The sequence below is a fragment of the Schistocerca piceifrons genome, chromosome 8 (genome assembly GCF_021461385.2).
Source record: "Schistocerca piceifrons isolate TAMUIC-IGC-003096 chromosome 8, iqSchPice1.1, whole genome shotgun sequence".
Classification (NCBI taxonomy): Eukaryota; Metazoa; Arthropoda; class Insecta; order Orthoptera; family Acrididae; genus Schistocerca; species Schistocerca piceifrons.
In genome coordinates this window covers 254,764,049-254,783,170 of record NC_060145.1, presented here as the reverse complement: position 1 = coordinate 254,783,170, position 19,122 = coordinate 254,764,049, and the positions used below count along the sequence as shown (strand labels likewise).

General features: G+C 39.3%; 1 protein-coding gene across 1 annotated transcript in view; it reads left to right on the top strand.

The window, feature by feature from the left end:
* Nucleotides 1–18,301, top strand: part of LOC124711631 (pre-mRNA-splicing factor ISY1 homolog) — a 74,908-nt gene extending 56,607 nt beyond the window's left edge. Inside the window, exons 6-7 of the mRNA XM_047241808.1 lie at nt 2,286–2,407; nt 16,934–18,301. Coding sequence (XP_047097764.1) covers nt 2,286–2,407; nt 16,934–17,143 — 332 coding nt within the window. The 3' untranslated portion in view covers nt 17,144–18,301. The remainder of the gene's footprint in view (nt 1–2,285; nt 2,408–16,933) is intronic.
* Nucleotides 18,302–19,122: the final 821 nt, after the last annotated feature.

The window sequence follows — 19,122 nt, the reverse complement described above, 5'->3', positions numbered from 1 at the left end:
AACACACACACAAAATTCAAGCTTTCGCAACCCACGGTTGCTTCATCAGGAAAGAGGGAAGGAGAGGGAAAGACGAAAGGATGTGGGTTTTAAGGGAGAGGGTAAGGAGTCATTCCAATCCCAGGAGCGGAAAGACTTACCTTAGGGGGAAAAAAGGACAGGTATACACTCGCGCGCGCACACACACACATATCCATCCGCACATACGCAGACACAAGCAGACATTTGTAAAGGCAAACACTCTTTGCAAAGAGTATATTTTACTGCGCTATGGAACATCACCATAACTGCATCCCATGTCTTCCCAAAAAGGTTTTGAATCGATGATGTTTGAGAGAATGACTGCAAATGAAAATTGTTGTACCAGTCACTACACTCATCACACCCTATGTTCACACTCTTAGCACACAATTGCAACAATCTCATGTGCAGTAGGTAATGATTTATGGCATCTCTCATGAAACTGCAACTTTTCAAGTCTCTTAGGAGCTATATGCTCTGCTGTAAATACCTAAATATATCTTTATAAACTCTCATTCAGTGTTACTGCACAATGCTTTTGCAATCTGAAAAGCAGTATGGTAATTTGCTAGAATGGCAGACGCATTTGTTAAGTGTTTGTCCTCGAAACATAATGTATTTTCATTAAGAAAATTATTTAAACATTTATTTCTCTGCTCCCACAGGATCTTCAGTCACATCACTTAACAGTGCTCTCTCTCTCTCTCTCTCTCTCTCTCTCTCTCTCTCCCCCTCTCTCTCTCTCTCTCTCTCTCTCTCTCTCTCTCTCTCTCTCTGCCCCCTTCTGCGAGGAAGGTATTGTAGTGTTGTTATAACTCGAATTTTTTTCATTTTGTTCCGAACTTTTAAGCACACTAAGCACCTCGAGACACCATCACATGCCATAAACCTATAGGTATCCTGCACTAATCTGTTGTAAATTGATATAGGTGTGTCTGACCTAATGCAGCCATTGTAATAGTTTTCAAGTGTTAAAAAGACCTATTCCCCACTTCAAACACTGCGCTATAAGTATATACACTCATGTCTAAGGCGATGCCTAATCTAACAATGGCCATTCCTCTGAAGACAGAGGACTTGCTCCGTAGCTTACTCCTGAATGGTTCTGGGTTAGATACAGCATGTTATCCTTGATGAAGAATTACCGACAGGTGTAGAAGTAGCTTCAGACATGTTCCAAAGTAGTGTGTTGGAACCCTTATTCTTCATGTTATATGTTAATGATTACTGTTCATGTTGTATATTAACCATCTGGTAGACAATGTTAATAGCAACCCCATACCTTTTTTCACATGAATCAGTTATCTATAATGAAATTCTGTCTGGAAAAAGATGCATGAATATGGAGACAAACATCAAGAAAGAAAGAGGATTGACAGCGTAAAACACTAAAAACAAAGTAATGTGGTGAAACAATTTATAGAGATATGAAATAGGATGATCAAATAATCTCAGTCGTAATTAAAGAAGGTGCTGTTAGTAGGGTACTGCAACACATGGTTGTAGATTGGAAGTTTATGCCTAGTAGTCTATTTAAAAATTAATTTGTACAGGCAATTCTATTCCATCTAGCTTCTTAGTTGATGACATGCTTAAACAGACACTACAATCTTAATTCTGATCATGATAATAAATGAATGCTACAGCTTTCCTTGGTGGCACCAAGGGAAGTGACACACAGCAGTTAAGACATTGGACTCTCTTTCCAGAGGAGTGGGGTTCTAATCACCACCCAGACCCAGCCATCTGCTTTAGTTTTTCTATGGTTTTCCTAAATTATTTTAAAAGAATACATGGATGATTAATTTGAAAACATCATGGCGAATTTTTGTGTCCCATCTTTTTCTACTCAAACTACTTGTGGTCTGTGTTGCCTCTTTTTTTGGGAGGGGGTGAGGAGACACACATCAAGGGGTTGCATGCAGCAATGAAACGGCGTACTTGGTAAGGTAACCTAGTCATACGTATATAACTTCTAATTTATGTTCACGTACCCATTGTGTGAAAAACTAAATTCTGAATGTATGTACAGTCTCACTGTGTAGCTTATCTATTATATGAAGAGAAAATTATCACAAATGAAAATTCAGCTACATATATGGAACAAAAAAAGTACTTACAAAGCAGCACTAGGACACACACACACACACACACACACACACACACACACACACCTTTACTGCTGTTTCTTCACAATGATTACTTCTGCGCATATTTAATTACACATTATATTTACTGTCACTGTGCAAATTTTTATTTTACAGCTATTCTGAGGGCAGTAGCAGAATGGAAATTTAGAAAAGAGCACTCTCTTGAGGACCAAGGAGATGATGCAAAAGGACAAGAAGAAGAAGAGGACATATATGCTGTTCATCCAGATGTGGAGGTAAGAATTTACAGTTTCTTGATAGTTCAGTTCTTCTTTAAATAGCAATACAAATAAAGATTATAACTGATTATAGTTATATACTTAGTAGCGGAAAAGCATCCGGACCAGACGAGATACCCTTAAGATTCTACAGTGATTATGCTAAAGAACTTGCCCCCTTTCTATCAGCAATTTATCGTAGATCGCTGGAAGAACGTAAAGTACCTAGCGACTGGAAGAAAGCGCAGGTCGTTCCCATTTTCAAGAAGGGTCATAAATCAGATGCGAATAATTATAGGCCTATTTCGCTTACGTCAATCTGTTGTAGAATAATGGAACATGTTTTGTGTTCTCGTATTATGACGTTCTTAGATAATACAAATCTCCTTCATCATATCCAACATGGATTCCGCAAACAGAGATCATGTGAAACTCAGCTCGCCCTATTTGCCCAAGAAATTCACAGTGCCGTAGACACTGGCGAGCAGATTGATGCCGTATTCCTGGACTTCAGGAAGGCATTTGATACGGTTCCGCACTTACGTTTAGTGAAAAAAATACGAGCTTACGGAATATCGGACCAGGTTTGTGATTGGATTCAGGATTTCCTAGAAGAAAGAACACAACATGTCATTCTTAACGGTTCAAAATCTGCAGATGTAGAGGTAATTTCGGGAGTACCGCAGGGAAGCGTGATAGGACCTTTTTTTGTTTACAATATACATAAATGACTTAGTTGACAACATCGGTAGCTCCGTGAGGCTATTTGCAGATGACACGGTTGTCTACAAGAAAGTAGCAACATCAGAAGACTCGTACGTACTCCAGGAGGACCTGCAGAGGATTAATGCATGGTGCGACAGCTGGCAGCTTTCCCTAAACGTAGATAAATGTAATATAATGCGCATACATAGGGGCAGAAATCCATTCCAGTATGATTATGCCATAGGTGGTAAATCATTGGAAGCGGTAACGACCGTAAAATACTTAGGAGTTACTATCCGGAGCGATCTGAAGTGGAATGATCACATAAAACAAATAGTGGGAAAAGCAGGCGCCAGGTTGAGATTCATAGGAAGAATTCTAAGAAAATGTGACTCATCGACGAAAGAAGTAGCTTACAAAACGCTTGTTCGTCCGATTCTTGAGTATTGCTCATCAGTATGGGACCCTTACCAGGTTGGATTAATAGAAGAGATAGACATGATCCAGCGAAAAGCAGCGCGATTCGCCATGGGGACATTTAGTCAGCGCGAGAGCGTTACGGAGATGCTGAACAAGCTCCAGTGGTGGACACTTCAAGAAAGGCGTTACGCAATACGGAGAGGTCCATTATCGAAATTACGAGAGAGCACATTCCGGGAAGAGATGGGCAACATATTACTACCGCCCACATATATCTCGCGTAATGATCACAACGAAAAGATCCGAGAAATTAGAGCAAATACGGAGACTTACAAGCAGTCGTTCTTCCCACGCACAATTCGTGAATGGAACAGGGAAGGGGGGATCAGATAGTGGTACAATAAGTACCCTCCGCCACACACCGTAAGGTGGCTCGCGGAGTATAGATGTAGATGTAGATGTAGATTATACAAAGAAGAATTGTGCAGCTGGTACGTAAACAAGATGCTGATTATGCATCTTGCTGCATTTCGTGGAACTGTTTCAGCGTCACGATCTGCTTCATCTTAATACAGCCGTCAGGCGTAATAACATGAGACTTGGGGGTGCACTGATGACAGAAAGCATGGGTCACATTTCAGTGGTGTCGGTGGAGTCTATCAGCAGGACAGGTTTCACTAGACATGGCCTGCACCTCAACAGGTGTGGGAAGGGGAGGTTGGCAAAGCTTATGGGTGACAGCATAGGTGGGGTTGGTGGGATCACTCATGGGAAAATTCCTGCAGTAGTGGGTGTTAGAGATGCACCTTTTTTAGATTGAAGTCAGCTGATAGGTATTCCTGCTTAAGGAAAGTCTCTCTAACAAGGGAATCACTTTTGACAAAGCTTAGGTATCCGAGTAATGAGGGAATTAGTATATTTCATCAAAATATACAAGTTATTAAAGATAAAGTTAGTGAACTGCTTATAGATGTTGACTCTGAAATTATTGGTATATCTGAACACTTCTTAAATAAGGAGATAATTCAGAGGCTTCCTTTACCAGGATACAGGTTGGCTGGCAGCTTTTCGAGGAGCTCTTTGCGGTGTGGGGGAGTAGCCATGTATCTGAAAAATGGCATCCCATTTGAGTCAATTGATGTTTCAAAGTACCGCACTGAAAAGGTGTTTGAATGTTGTGCAGGTGTGGTTAAATTTAACGGAGCTAAACTTCTAACTGTTGTTATTTATAGATCCCCAGACTCCGATTTCACAACATTTTTGTTAAAGCTAGAGGAGGTTCTTGTTTCACTTTATAGGAAATACAAAAAGTTAGTTATATGTGGTGACTTCAATATTAATTGTATAAGTGATTAATCGGGCAGATAGGTTAGAAAATTTAAAAAGGGAAATGGATAGGTTAAAGTTAGATATAGTGGGAATTTGTGAAGTTCGGTGGCAGGAGGAACAAGACTTTTGGTCAGGTGATTACAGGGTTATAAATACAAAATCAAATAGGGGTAATGCAGGAGTATGTTTAATAATGAATAAAAAAGTAGGAGTGCAGGTTAGCTACTACAAACAGCATAGTGAACGCATTATTGTGGCCAAGATAGACACAAAGCCCATGCCTACTACAGTAGTACAAGTTTATATGCCAACTAGCTCTGCAGATGATGAAGAAATAGATGAAATGTACGACGAGATAAAAGAAATTATTCAGGTAGTGAAGGGAGATGAAAATTTAATAGTCATGGGTGACTGGAATTCGTCAGTAGGAAAAGGGAGAGAAGGAAACATAGTAGGTGAATATGGATTGGGGGTAAGAAATGAAAGAGGAAGCCGTCTGGTAGAATTTTGCACAGAGCATAACTTAATCATAGCTAACACTTGGTTCAAGAATCATAAAAGAAGGTTGTATACATGGAAGAATCCTGGAGATACTAAAAGGTATCAGATAGATTATATAATGGTAAGACAGAGATTTAGGAACCAGGTTTTAAATTGTAGGACATTTCCAGGGGCAGATGTGCATTCTGACCACAATCTATTGGTTATGAACTGCAGATTGAAACTGAAGAAGCTGCAAAAAGGTGGGAATTTAAGGAGATGGGACCTGGATAAACTGAAAGAACCTGAGGTTGTAGAGAGTTTCAAGGAGAGCATAAGGGAACAATTGAAAGGAATGGGGGAAAGAAATACAGTAGAAGAAGAATGGGTAGCTCTGAGGGATGAAGTAGTGAAGGCAGCAGACGATCAAATAGGTAAAAAGACGAGGGCTAGTAGAAATCCTTGGGTAAAAGAAGAAATATTGAATTTAATTGATGAAAGGAGAAAATATAAAAATGCAGTAAATGAAGGAGGCAAAAAGGAATACAAACGTCTCAAAAATGAGATCGACAGGAAGTGCAGAATGGCTAAGCAGGGATGGCTAGAGGACAAATGTAAGGATGTAGAGGCTTGTCTCTCTAGGGGTAAGATAGATACTGCCTACAGGAAAATTAAAGAGACCTTTGGATAGAAGAGAACCACTTGTATGAATATCAAGAGTTCAGATGGCAACCCAGTTCTAAGCAAAGAAGGGAAGGCAGAAAGGTGGAAGGAGTATATAGAGGGTTTATACAAGGGCGATGTACTTAAGGACAATATAATGGAAATGGAAGAGGATGTAGATGAAGACGAAATGGGAGATAAGATACTGCTTGAAGAGTTTGACAGAGCACTGAAAGACCTGAGTCGAAACAAGGCCCCGGGAGTAGACAACATTCCATTAGAACTACTGATGGCCTTGGGAGAGCCAGTCATGACAAAACTCTACCATCTGGTGAGCAAGATGTATGAGACAGGCGAAATCCCCTCAGACTTCAAGAAGAATATAATAATTCCAATCCCAAAGAAAGCAGGTGTTGACAGATGTGAAAATTACCAAACTATCAGTTTAATAAGTCACAGCTGCAAAATACTAACGCGAATTCTTTACAGACAACTGGAAAAACTGGTAGAAGCAGACCTCGGGGAAGATCAGTTTGGATTCCGTAGAAATGTTGGAACACGTGAGGCAATACTAACCTTACGACTTATCTTAGAAGAAAGATTAAGGAAAGGCAAACCTACGTTTCTAGCATTTGTAGACTTAGAGAAAGCTTTTGACAATGTTAACTGGAATACTCTCTTTCAAATTCTGAAGGTGGCAAGGGTAAAATACAGGGAGCGAAAGGCTATTTACAATTTGTACAGAAACCAGATGGCAGTTATAAGAGTCGAGGGACATGAAAGGGAAGCAGTGGTTGGGAAGGGAGTAAGACAGGGTTGTAGCCTCTCCCCGATGTTATTCAATCTGTATATTGAGCAAGCAGTAAAGGAAACAAAAGAAAAATTCGGAGTAGGTATTAAAATTCATGGAGAAGAAGTAAAAACTTTGAGGTTCGCCGATGACATTGTAATTCTGTCAGAGACAGCAAAGGACTTGGAAGAGCAGTTGAACGGAATGGACAATGTCTTGAAATGAGAATATAAGATGAACATTAACAAAAGCAAAATGAGGATAATGGAATGTAGTCGAATTAAGTCGGGTGATGCTGAGGGAATCAGATTAGGAAATGAGACACTTAAAGTAGTAAAGGAGTTTTGCTATTTGGGGAGCAAAATAACTGATGATGGTCGAAGTAGAGAGGATATAAAATGTAGACTGGCAATGGCAAGGAAATCGTTTCTGAAGAAGAGAAATTTGTTAACATCGAGTATAGATTTAAGTGTCAGGAAGTCGTTTCTGAAAGTATTTGTATGGAGTGTAGCCATGTATGGAAGTGAAACATGGACGATAACTAGTTTGGACAAGAAGAGAATATAAGCTTTCGAAATGTGGTGCTACAGAAGAATGCTGAAGATAAGGTGGGTAGATCACGTAACTAATGAGGAGGTATTGAATAGGATTGGGGAGAAGAGAAGTTTGTGGCAAAACTTGACTAGAAGAAGGGATCGGTCGGTAGGACGCGTTTTGAGGCATCAAGGGATCACAAATTTAGCATTGGAGGGCAGCGTGGAGGGTAAAAATCGTAGAGGGAGACCAAGAGATGAATACACTAAGCAAATTCAGAAGGATCTAGGTTGCTGTAGGTACTGGGAGATGAAGAAGCTTGCACAGGATAGAGTAGCATGGAGAGCTGCATCAAACCAGTCTCAGGACTGAAGACGACAACAACAACAAGTGATTGTGCAAGGAAGAGGATGCTGGTAGACCTCTTTAATTCATACAATCTTATGCAAACCGTATTCTTTCCAACGAGAGTGCAAGGGAACAGTAGAACAACCATAGACAACATTTTTGTTCATTTCTCATTACTAGAAGGACATTCTGTTAGCAAAAAGGTGAATGGCCTTTCAGATCATGGTGCACAAATTTTAACTTTAAAAGATTTTTGTGCTGCAACACGTGTTAAATATAGTCATCAGCTGTTCAGGAAAGCTGATCCAGTTGCTGTAGAGACCTTTGTAAACCTTACAAAGGAACAAGAGTGGCAAGATGTTTATAGCGCTGATACAGTAGACGATAAATATAATGCTTTTCTCAAGACTTTTGTCATGCTCTTTGAAAGTTGCTTTCCGTTAGAACGTTTAAAACAGGGTACTAGCACAAACAGGCAGCCTGGGTGGCTGACTAGAGGGATAAGAATATCTTGTAGAACAAAGTGGCAATTATATCAAAACGTTAGAAACAGTCAAAATCTAAATGCAGCAGCCCGTTACAAACAGTATTGTAAGGTGCTTAAAAATGTTATTAGGAAGGCAAAAAGTATGTGGTATGCAGATAGAATAGCTAAGTCTCGGGATAAAATTAAAACCATATGGTCAGTCGTAAAGGAAGTTGCTGGTCTGCAGAGACAGGTCGAGGATATAGAATCAGCGCGTAATGGGAATGTCCGTGTTACTGATAAGTCGCATATATGTACAGTATTTAATAATCACTTTCTGAATATAGCAGATGAACTAAATAGAAACCTAGTCCCAACAGGGAATCATATAGCACTCTTAGAAAAAAGTGTTCCAAGACTGTTACCTGAAATGCTCCTCCATGATACTGACAAGAGGGAGATTGAGTTAATAATTAAATCACTAAAGACCAAGAACTCTCATGGATATGACGGGGTATGTAGCAGAATACTGAAGTATTGTTCTATGTATGTTAGCCCAGTTCGCAGCCATATCTGTAACTTTTCCTTTAGCAGTGGTCGGTTTCCTGACCGATTAAAGTACTCGGTAGTGAGGCCACTTTATAAAAAGGGAGACATTGATAATGTTGACAATTTTAGACCTATTTCTATGCCATCGGTGTTCGCTAAAGTTATCGAGAAGGTTGTATATACAAGGTTACTGGAGCATTTAAATTCACATAATTTGCTGTCAAATGTTCAGTTTGGTTTTAGAAATGGCTTAAAAACTGAAAATGCTATATTCTCTTTTCTCTGTGAGGTTTTGGACGGATTAAATAAAAGGTTGTGAATGCCAGGTGTTTTCTTTGATTTGACGAAGGCTTTTGACTGTGTTGACCACAAAATATTACTGCAGAAGTTGGACCATTATGGAGTAAGGGGAGTAGCTTACATTTGGTTCGCCTCTTACTTTAAGAACAGAAAGCAGAGGGTAATTCTCCGCAATATTGAGAGTGGTAGTGGTGTTCAGTCCCAATGGGGCACTGTTGAGTGGGGCATTCCCCAAGGGCCGGTGCTGGGGCCACTGCTGTTTCTTATTTATATAAATGATATGCCTTCTAGTATTACAGGTGATACAAAAATATTTCTGTTTGCTGATGACACCAGCTTGATAGTGAAGGATCTTGTGTGTAATATTGAAACAGTAACAAATAATGTAGTTCATGAAATAAGTTCGTGGCTTGTGGAAAATAATTTGATGCTAAATCACAGTAAGACTCAGTTTTTACAGTTTCTAACTCACAATTCAACAAGAACCGATATTTTGATCAGACAGAATAGGCATATTATAAGCGAGACGGAACAGTTCAAGTTCCTAGGCATTCGGATAGAAAGTAAGCTGTTGTGGAAAGCCCATGTCCAGGATCTTGTTCAGAAGCTAAATGCTGCTTTATTTACCATTAGAACAGTATCTGAAATAAGTGACACTTCAACACGAAAAGTAGTTTACTTCGCATATTTTCATACGCTTATGTCGTATGGTATTATTTTTTGGGGTAATTCTTTTGATTCAAAAAGGGTATTTTTGGCTCAAAAACGGGCTGTTCGAGCTATATGTAGTGTAGGTTCAAGAACGTCTTGTCGACCCCTATTCGAAAATCTGGGAATTCTGACTTTGCCCTCACAGTATATATTTTCTTTAATGTCGTTTGTTGTTAGCAATATTAGCCTATTCCCAAGAGTTAGCAGCTTTCACTCAGTTAATACTAGGCAGAAATCAAATCTGCATGTAGAATGCACTTCCTTGACTCTTGTGTAGAAAGGAGTGCAGTATTCTGCTGCATCCATTTTCAATAAGCTACCACAAGAACTCAAAAATCTTAGCAGTAGCCCAAACTCTTTTAAGTCCAAACTGAAGAGTTTCCTCATGGCTCACTCCTTCTATTGTGTCGAGGAGCTCCTGGAAGAGCTAAAAAATTAAGCAAATTCCAGTGTTACATTCTTGATTTTCTTCATTTAAACTTACGACTTGTCACCTGAATATGTTTTTTTATATTTCATTTTATCTGTTTCTAATATCGTGTTATAATTTCATGTATTGACTCGTTCCATGGCCATGGAGACTTCTCCTTAATTTGGTCCCACGGAACAATAAATAAATAAATAAATTATTGTAGCTCAGCTATCTTACCTCTTTTTTCTTGTTAAAAATGAACAAATTCTGTCAAGATGTTGTGGCTGACTGGGATGGTTTCAACTGGAGTGATAGGAACTTGTAAGCAGAAATAGCTGTTGCAAGTGCAATATTAAATTTGTACAGAAGAAAAGTGACTAGGTATAGGAAAATTACTGAGGGGTTGAAAGGCTCCTTGCGGGAAAATGAGATGTACAAACCCAGACAGCATTATAAATGAGGGGCACAGGAAGAAGTCTAAAGCAAGTGTCAACTTGCAGTGGGAGGGAGGGAGGGAGGAAGGTGGGACGTGGGTTTCACAAGTAGAGCACTGGAAGAGGCTGGAGTCAAACGGGATACAAGAACTAACTGAGGTTAAGATCCAAGAGCGTTTTGCAACTAAATGATTTGCTGGAGGGCCTGGGTTCGATTCCCGGCTGGGTTGGGCATTTTCTCGACTCAGGGACAGGGTGTTTGTGTCATCTTCATCATCATTTCACCCCCATCGGTGTACAAGTCGCCGAAGTGGTGTCACCTCAAAAGACTTGCACCAGGCGATCAGGTCTACCCACCAGAAGGCCCTCGCCTCACGACATTTCGTGTACATGAAATGATTTGTGTGTAATGCAAGAATAAAGGAGCTACCAGTGCAAACACTCAGCCTTCCAGGGCTACTGAAAGTGAAGCAGATGTTGGGCAAGGTATTGGGAGCAACTATGGCATAATGATGAACAAATGTATTCATAACTACAATTAAGTCAGTGTGGAAGAAAGTGGGATGCTGAAGTACTGAGGAGTGATGTGCTCAGAATTCTTTAAGAATGTGGATACTGCAACAAGGAATACCACAGTAGGCAGCTCAGTTGAAGAGGAGTGGACGTCTCTAAAAAGAGCAATCACAAATGTTGGACAGACACGCAAGTACAAGGAAGGTAACTGTGAAGAAACCTTGGGTAACAGAAGAAGAGAGAGAGAGAGAGAGAGAGAGAGAGAGAGAGTGTGTGTGTGTGTGTGTGTGTGTGTGTGTGTGTGTGTGTGTGTGCGCGCGCGCGCGCGCACGCGTCTGTCCATCCGTCCGTCCGTCTATTTTTGACAAAGGCTTACTGGCCGAAAGCTTATTTGCGACCTTCTATTAGTTGTGCCTATCTGCGACTCAGCATCTCCACTATATGGTGAGTAGCAACTTCCCTTTTCATCATATTGTTACATTCCGTCCTGGATTTTCCATAGTTTGAGAAGAAAGATATCAGTTGATTGACAAAAGAAGGAAGTATAAAAATGTTCATGGAATACAGCAGTATAAATCAATTTGTAATGAAATTAAAAGAGAGAGAGGAGAAATAGCTACAGAAAAATTGTGAAGAAATTGAAAAAGAAATTATCATCAAAAGAACTGACTTAGCACATAGAAAAGTAAAAACAACCCTCGGTAAAATTAAAAGCAAAGGCAGCAACATTAAGAGTGCTCTGGCATCTCCAGTCTTAAATGCAGAATAGAGAATGGATAGGTAGCAAGAGTACATATTGAAGGCCTCTGTGAGGGGAAGGAAGTGTTTGGTGACATGATAGAAGAAGAAACGAGTTAATATGAAAACGACAGGGGATCCAGACTAGTGTCTGAATTTAAAAGAGCTTTCGAAGATTTGAGAAGAAATAATGCAGAAGGGATAAATAATATTCCACAGAAATTTCTGAAATCATTGGGGAAAGTGGCAACCAAACGACTTAAGTTAGTGAGTAGAATCTATGAGTTCAGCGACATGCCATCTGAGTTTTGGAAAAATATTATCCACGCGGTGGCAAGAGCAGATAAGTGTGAGAACTATTGCAGTATTAGTTTAACACACCTTACACACCTAAGTTGCTGACAAGAATAATATACATGAGAATTGGAAAGAAAACTGGAGTTCAGTTACATGAAAATCAGTTTGATAAAGGCACCAAGGACGCAGTTCTGACCGAGCAAGGTGGCGCAGTGGTTAGACACTGGACTCGCATTCGGGAGGACGACGGTTCAATCCCGCGTCCGGCCATCCTGATTTAGGTTTTCTGTGATTTCCCTAAATCACTCCAGGCAAATGCTGGGATGGTTCCTCTGAAAGGGCACGGCCAACTTCCTTCCCTAATCCAATGAAACCGATGACCTCGCTGTCTGGTCTCATTCCCCAAACAACCCAACCTCCCCAACCCAACGCAGTTCTGACATTGCACTTGATGACAGAAGCAAGATAAGAAAAATCAGGACATGTTCATAGGACTTGTTGACCTAGCAAAAATGTTTGACAGTGTCGAATGGTGCAAGACATTTAAAATTCTGAGAAAAATAGGAATAAGCTATAGGGAGATGGTCAGTATATAATATGTACAACAGCCAAGATGGAACAATAAAATTGGAACACCAAGAAGAAGGGCTCAGATTAAAAAGGGTTTAAGACAGGAATGTAGTTTTTCACCCCTCTTGTTCAATCTATACATCAAAGAAACAATGACAGAACTAAAAGATAAGTTCAAGATTGAAATTGAAATTTGGCATGAAATGATTTGAATGATGTGATTCACTGACAACATTACTATCCACAGTGAAGATCTATTGACTGGAATGAACAGCCCAGTGCATATAGAATATGGATTGAGAGTAAACCAAGGAAATACAAAAATAATGAGAACCAGCAGAAATTGGTGATCACAAAATGTATGAGGTTAAGTAGTTCTGTTACCTTGGAAGCAAAGTAACCCATGATGGATAATGGAAGCAGAACATTCCTGGGCAAAAGGATTCTATTAATATCAAACATAGACGATAATGTGAATAAGAAATTTTTGAGAATGCACATTTGGAGCACAGCATTGTGTGGTAATGAATCATGGACTTTGGGAAAATAGGAACAGAATAGAATCGAAGCATTTGAGATATGATGCTACAGAAGAATGTTAAAAATTGTGTGGGCTGATAAGGTAAGAATGAGGAGGTTCCCTGCAGAATTGGTGACTGTAGGAACATGTTGAAAACACTGACAAGAAGAAACAACAGGATGATTGAATGTGTTAAGACATCAGGGGATAACTTCCATGGTACTGTAGGGAGCCGTAATAGCCAGTTAAAAAAGAGGGAGGAGGGGGGGGGGGAATTCCCCAGTATGTAATTTTGGGCCGATATTTTCAGTTAATTCTCATTCGACCTATGTGTATTTCCACTGCACCTTCTATGGTTACCATGCAGAAGTAACAGTTCCGTACACCCTCCTTTTGTGGCTTTGTTTGCCTTTCTCGATTGAGTTTTCTTTCTTATTTGGGACATGTCTAAAATATCCCCTCTATTGATACAGTTGCATAGCATAATAATTGTGAAGACACAGAAGTAGTAGGGTGAGTGTGTTGTGGTATACAGAGCAAATATGCTTGACCTACAAATATTCTTGGTTAATTGTCAAGAACAGCATGGGTTATATAATGAAAAGCAGACCATAGTGGCTATTAATAGCCCCACATTTGTAGTTGATAATATAAATTCAAACAAAAATTGTCTGTTTTCTTTTTGAAACTTTTTGTTGGTCGCCATCAGTTTTCTAGAGATAGTAGGAACATCATCTGATACACTGAATTACTGTGATTGTGTGTCAAATTGAGACTCAAACTCACATCTCAGTCTTGCACAGTCTATGCCATTATCAAACAAGCCATTTTAGTGTTTCATGCCCCGAGCCAGGGCTTCACCTCCCTGATTCTTGAAGGTTCCAAATTATTTTTTTCCCCATAAGCTACTTGCACCATGTTTCTCTTTCGTGTTTAGGAATTATGACTGAAAATTTGTAATACGCTGTGCCTACCTCTAATTAATTGGATGCTTATGTTTAATAATTACAACCCTCCTAGTTGTGTGATCCATTTTCCTTCTTGCACATTTACAACATTAATTAATTTTGCCAGCATTAGACAGTTTCAGAAAACACACAAACTTAGTAGGCAACACTTCCACCAGCCATGCCATCTAAGTATGTCCTCAAAGCTATAACCAAGCCATCCACCACCGTATCCATTCCCCAGTGGACCAAATACAGCAAGGAATGCGAAAGAACTTGCCCCCCTTCTAACAGCCGTGTACCGCAAGTCTCTAGAGGAACGGAGGGTTCCAAACGATTGGAAAAGAGTGCAAATAGTCCCAGTCTTCAAGAAGGGTCGTCGAGCAGATGCGCAAAACTATAGACCTATATCTCTTACGTCGATCTCTTGTAGAATTTTAGAACATGTTTTTTGCTCGCGTATCATGTCATTTCTGGAAACCCAGAATCTACTATGTAGGAATCAACATGGATTCCGGAAACAGCGATCGTGTGAGACCCAACTCGCCTTATTTGTTCATGAGACCCAGAAAATATCCAAAGAAGAGCGGCGCGTTTCGTCACAGGGTTATTTGGTAACCGTGATAGCGTTACGGAGATGTTTAATAAACTCAAGTGGCAGACTCTGCAAGAGAGGCGCTCTGCATCGCGGTGTAGCTTGCTCGCCAGGTTTCGAAAGGGTGCGTTTCTGGATGAGGTATCGAATATATTGCTTCCCCCTACTTATACCTCCCGAGGAGATCACGAATGTAAAATTAGAGAGATTAGAGCACGCATGGAGGCTTTCAGACAGTCGTTTTTCCCGCGAACCATACGCGACTGGAACAGGAAAGGGAGGTAATGACAGTGGCACGTAAAGTGCCCTCCGCCACACACCGTTGGGTGGCTTGCGGAGTATCAATGTAGATGTAGATTTAGATGTAGAATATTTGAGAAGAGTAGGAGAAAGTGAAAAATAGAATATGTTTTAAGCCACACCACGAGACATGCCCTGACGACTTACTAGGCAAACATTGCTTATAAAGGCAAAAATACATCTCCTTGTGTTCTCATCCAGCACTCATTTTAATGCAGCAGTAGGTGAAAACTGTAAACCCATCATATTGGATCTATATTGTAATTTGATGAAAACAACTGTCGAGATCGCAATAACGTTGTACATTTGACATTAATGGAGAAATGCTACATCGTTTACCTCTATGGCTAGTAGTGACAGCTCCTCGGTTCTCCACATGATACCATGATCGTACACTGTTCACTAATGGCTGTGGAGCCAAGGGTTAAATAGTGTGCAATTCCCATGCCGACTATGAAGTGTGTCAGCAGCAGCCAATGGCAAATGCTTCACAAGAACTGAAATGTAGCTGCTGTATGAAATTTGCAAAGTAAGTTCTTGTGGACCAAATATGAGTACATAAGAAGTTAAAACATTATAAACTATCCGGCAAGTAGTCGTTTATGTTAAAATAAAGTACAGTAACTTATGGAACAAGAGAAGAAGCAGTGTCATCTAGGGGCAAACACATTGTTGTTATTAATGTTTTGTTGTTAAACAACTAAACTAGAGAGTAGTAATTATATGCACATACGGGTATTAAATAAAGATATAATAGCACGTAAAATTACATTAAAGATGCAACCATTAAAATATACACAGATCATTATATATTTACTAGGCAGTGCTCTCTGGTAAGAATTCAAAATGACACCGTTGTCTAGGCAACATAAAGCCGAGATGACTGCCATGAAAAAAAAATCATAGAAGTGTGAACTGAAATGGTCGCCGTTATCATGGTAACATAGCGGCCAAAGTGGCAGCTAAGAAATCAAAGAAGTAGACATGAGAATGCTGACTGCGATCAAGGTATCGATAGAGGTTGATATCTTTGAAGAGGTTTGTGCAGACGACTCAATAATTGTTGGAGAAACGGGAAAACATCGCTACCCTATGACAGTGTATGCCTCATAATTGGCGCAATATCACGCAAAAATTTTTAATGACTAACTAGGTACTGAAATGGAAGCGACCATATTACAAATGCCATAGAAAAGTTACTTAGTATCCTCCAGTAGCATTAGTGAGACCAGATATGGTGGCACATCAGCCACTAGAGCAGGTGCTTTTGTGAGGGTGCCATGGTAACAAATGTTATTGCGATCAAAGTTAACACAAGATAGTTGTGTTCCACAGACAGTTTTGTCTAAATAGTAATTTGTTTCATTTACAATCTAAAATAGTAAAATAAAATAAAGTTGAATAATGTTTTAATCATTGTGACAGTTGCTGGACAATTCACAAACAAAGTATTCAGAGTATCAGAAGTTTCTGCTAAGAGTAGACCACACTGAAGAATGAATTTTTTACTATGGAAACTATCTGCTACATAAGGAGCACAACTGAGTATACTGAAGAATGTCTGTTGAAACAAATAGAGTAGAAGAAAGGGACTGGCAGATCAGACTTCCAAGTCAGGCATAAGAAGTGCTTGGAAAGTTAAGCTAATAACTGTATTGATATTGTAAGTCTAAGGGGGGGGAAAAAAAACCACTGCAGTGTGAAATCAGATGCTTAACTTTCCCTGGGCCAGTCATTTTTTAAACTTCGATTTTGTGCTACAGAAAACTTTAGTTAATTTAAATGTCCTCTTTGTAGCTGAATCTGAGCCTGTTATGAAATTGGAAGTAAAATATTTTAAGATGTATGTGACACATATATTTGTATGAAATCTATGTTGTTAGGCTTTTAATTTAATGTGAATCATGTTTACAATTTTTGCAGTCTGATGAAGAAGCTGAAGGACTCCACAAGGAAGAACCCTTGGTGCCCAGATTTATTGCACATGTACCAGTTCCTTCACAGAAGGAAGTTGAAGCTGCACTGTTGGCTCGCAAGAAGCAAGAACTGTTGGAGAAGTATGCCAGTACATCATTACTTCGAGAAGTAGAGGAGACCCGTGGTTTGGCAGCATTCCCACCACCAGAACAATGATGATTACATTGTGTTGGAAACACATTCAAACATAATTCTTGAATCTGCAATATGCACGAGGCTGAAGATAACCGTGGTTCTATGTGAAGAAAAGATTAATGACTGGTACAAAAAAATCTCATTTCTGAGCTTTACAAGAAAGACATTCATTCCATTGAAAAACAGAAGCTCACTGTTTCTTGTTTACACGGTTGTGCACAATATGTTGTTATTTTACATTATGTTGTATGGTGGACGTAGGCCATGATCAACAGTGCTTACTGCAGTCAAGTGCCAAAAATATGGGAGATATTGAAGAGTGGTGCCTTTGTCAAACCTGTGTGATGATGTGCTAATCTTAGGTATTCACATTAATTCTGTTGTTGGAAGCTTAGGCTTACTTAAGTCTGTGATACCTGGTATGTTACTATGGTCATCCACTTCCAACTTTGGTAATCACTAAAATTTCATCTCTGTGAGATGTGTTGTACATATATATTATATATGGGGCTATTTGTTCTGTTGTTGAGAGAACATACACCCACTGGTTAGTATACTGTGTATGTCTGCATGGAGTCCAAATTTCTTTTTAGTTATTGATAAGCTTTTTCATTAATGTTGAATTTTATTTATGGAAGTTTTGTCTGTTCAAAAGAATTTATTATCTTTATTTCACAATGTTCATAATTTGCAGAAAGTTATAATGAAAAATTATTTATTGCTTTGGATTATTGAGTCTTGTATCACTTGAGGATATTTTGTTTGTTTCAGTTGCTCATGACAGAATCACATTAAATACACTTGTTAGTAATGTGTTAGTAATGCTAACTTTCTTTGTGCCCAGTAGTATTACTATGTGAGAACTGCTTCAGTGGTCCTTAACTCTAGAGCAGGTAATGTGTTAGTAATGCTAACTTTCTTTGTGCCCAGTAGTATTACTATGTGAGAACTGCTTCAGTGGTCCGTAACTCTAGAGCAGGTGAAGCAGTTTTCATAATATGAGCCGGACGTGTGACATACTTCATACACAGGTAAAGGGTAGCTGTTTTTATGTTACCAAGGTAAACACCTATGAGCAAAATCACAATATAATGTTAGTGTAATTAAACAACAATAAAAAAACTTACATAAGTTAGATCACTGTTTAATTAAACAGCAAATAAATAAACTTTCATTGTAGCAACCTGTTACCATGTTCAAGTGTTACTGCTCTGTAATGACCCACTTGCAGCATTAAACAGCAATGTTGTAACAGATCCCTACCAAACACTTACTCAGTTGCTAATTATGTCGTAGGCAACTCCCTCATCATGAGGCTGCGCTGCTAGCTCAGAATCTGGGCCATTTTCTGGCACAGATCGTAAATATTTTCTCGCTTTTTATTTTACATTACTGCTGCTCACTTGAGCATATAAAAACACAGCTCATCACTGTGTTAACTGAAGCAATAATGAAGGAATAGAAGTGGACTCAGTTATAAAACAACAATGGAACAGTACAAAACAAAGCTATTCATGGTTAGTGCATTTTATATACAGGAGCATCTGCTTTCTGAGCTACGTGATGCAGCTGAATTATTCCAGGCAGATGTCCATTTCAGATCTCTGACTAGTCTGTGATGTACCACCTTTTTATTTAGCCATCTTAATAAAAATATTCATGTTCAGTTACCACCAAAACCACCCACCAACTGAAATTAATCAGGTTGCTATCCTCACTATAAGAAGTTCACCCAGTGAGGCGGCAAGGATAATTTACTAAATACGAGTCATCCCCTATGACTGTCTTGGAGATCCAGCAGTAACGAACTACAGGGATATCAACAGCATAAGATTGACAACAATAAATAAAATTAGAGGAACACATCTTTTGTTCGCCTATATCTTACCTGTACCACACACAAAGATTACAGCACACAGTGAAAAAATAGTCATAATGCAAAATACTTGAAAATGATTAAATAGAAAAAGGCTAACTGTAGAAAGACATGCCAATATAAA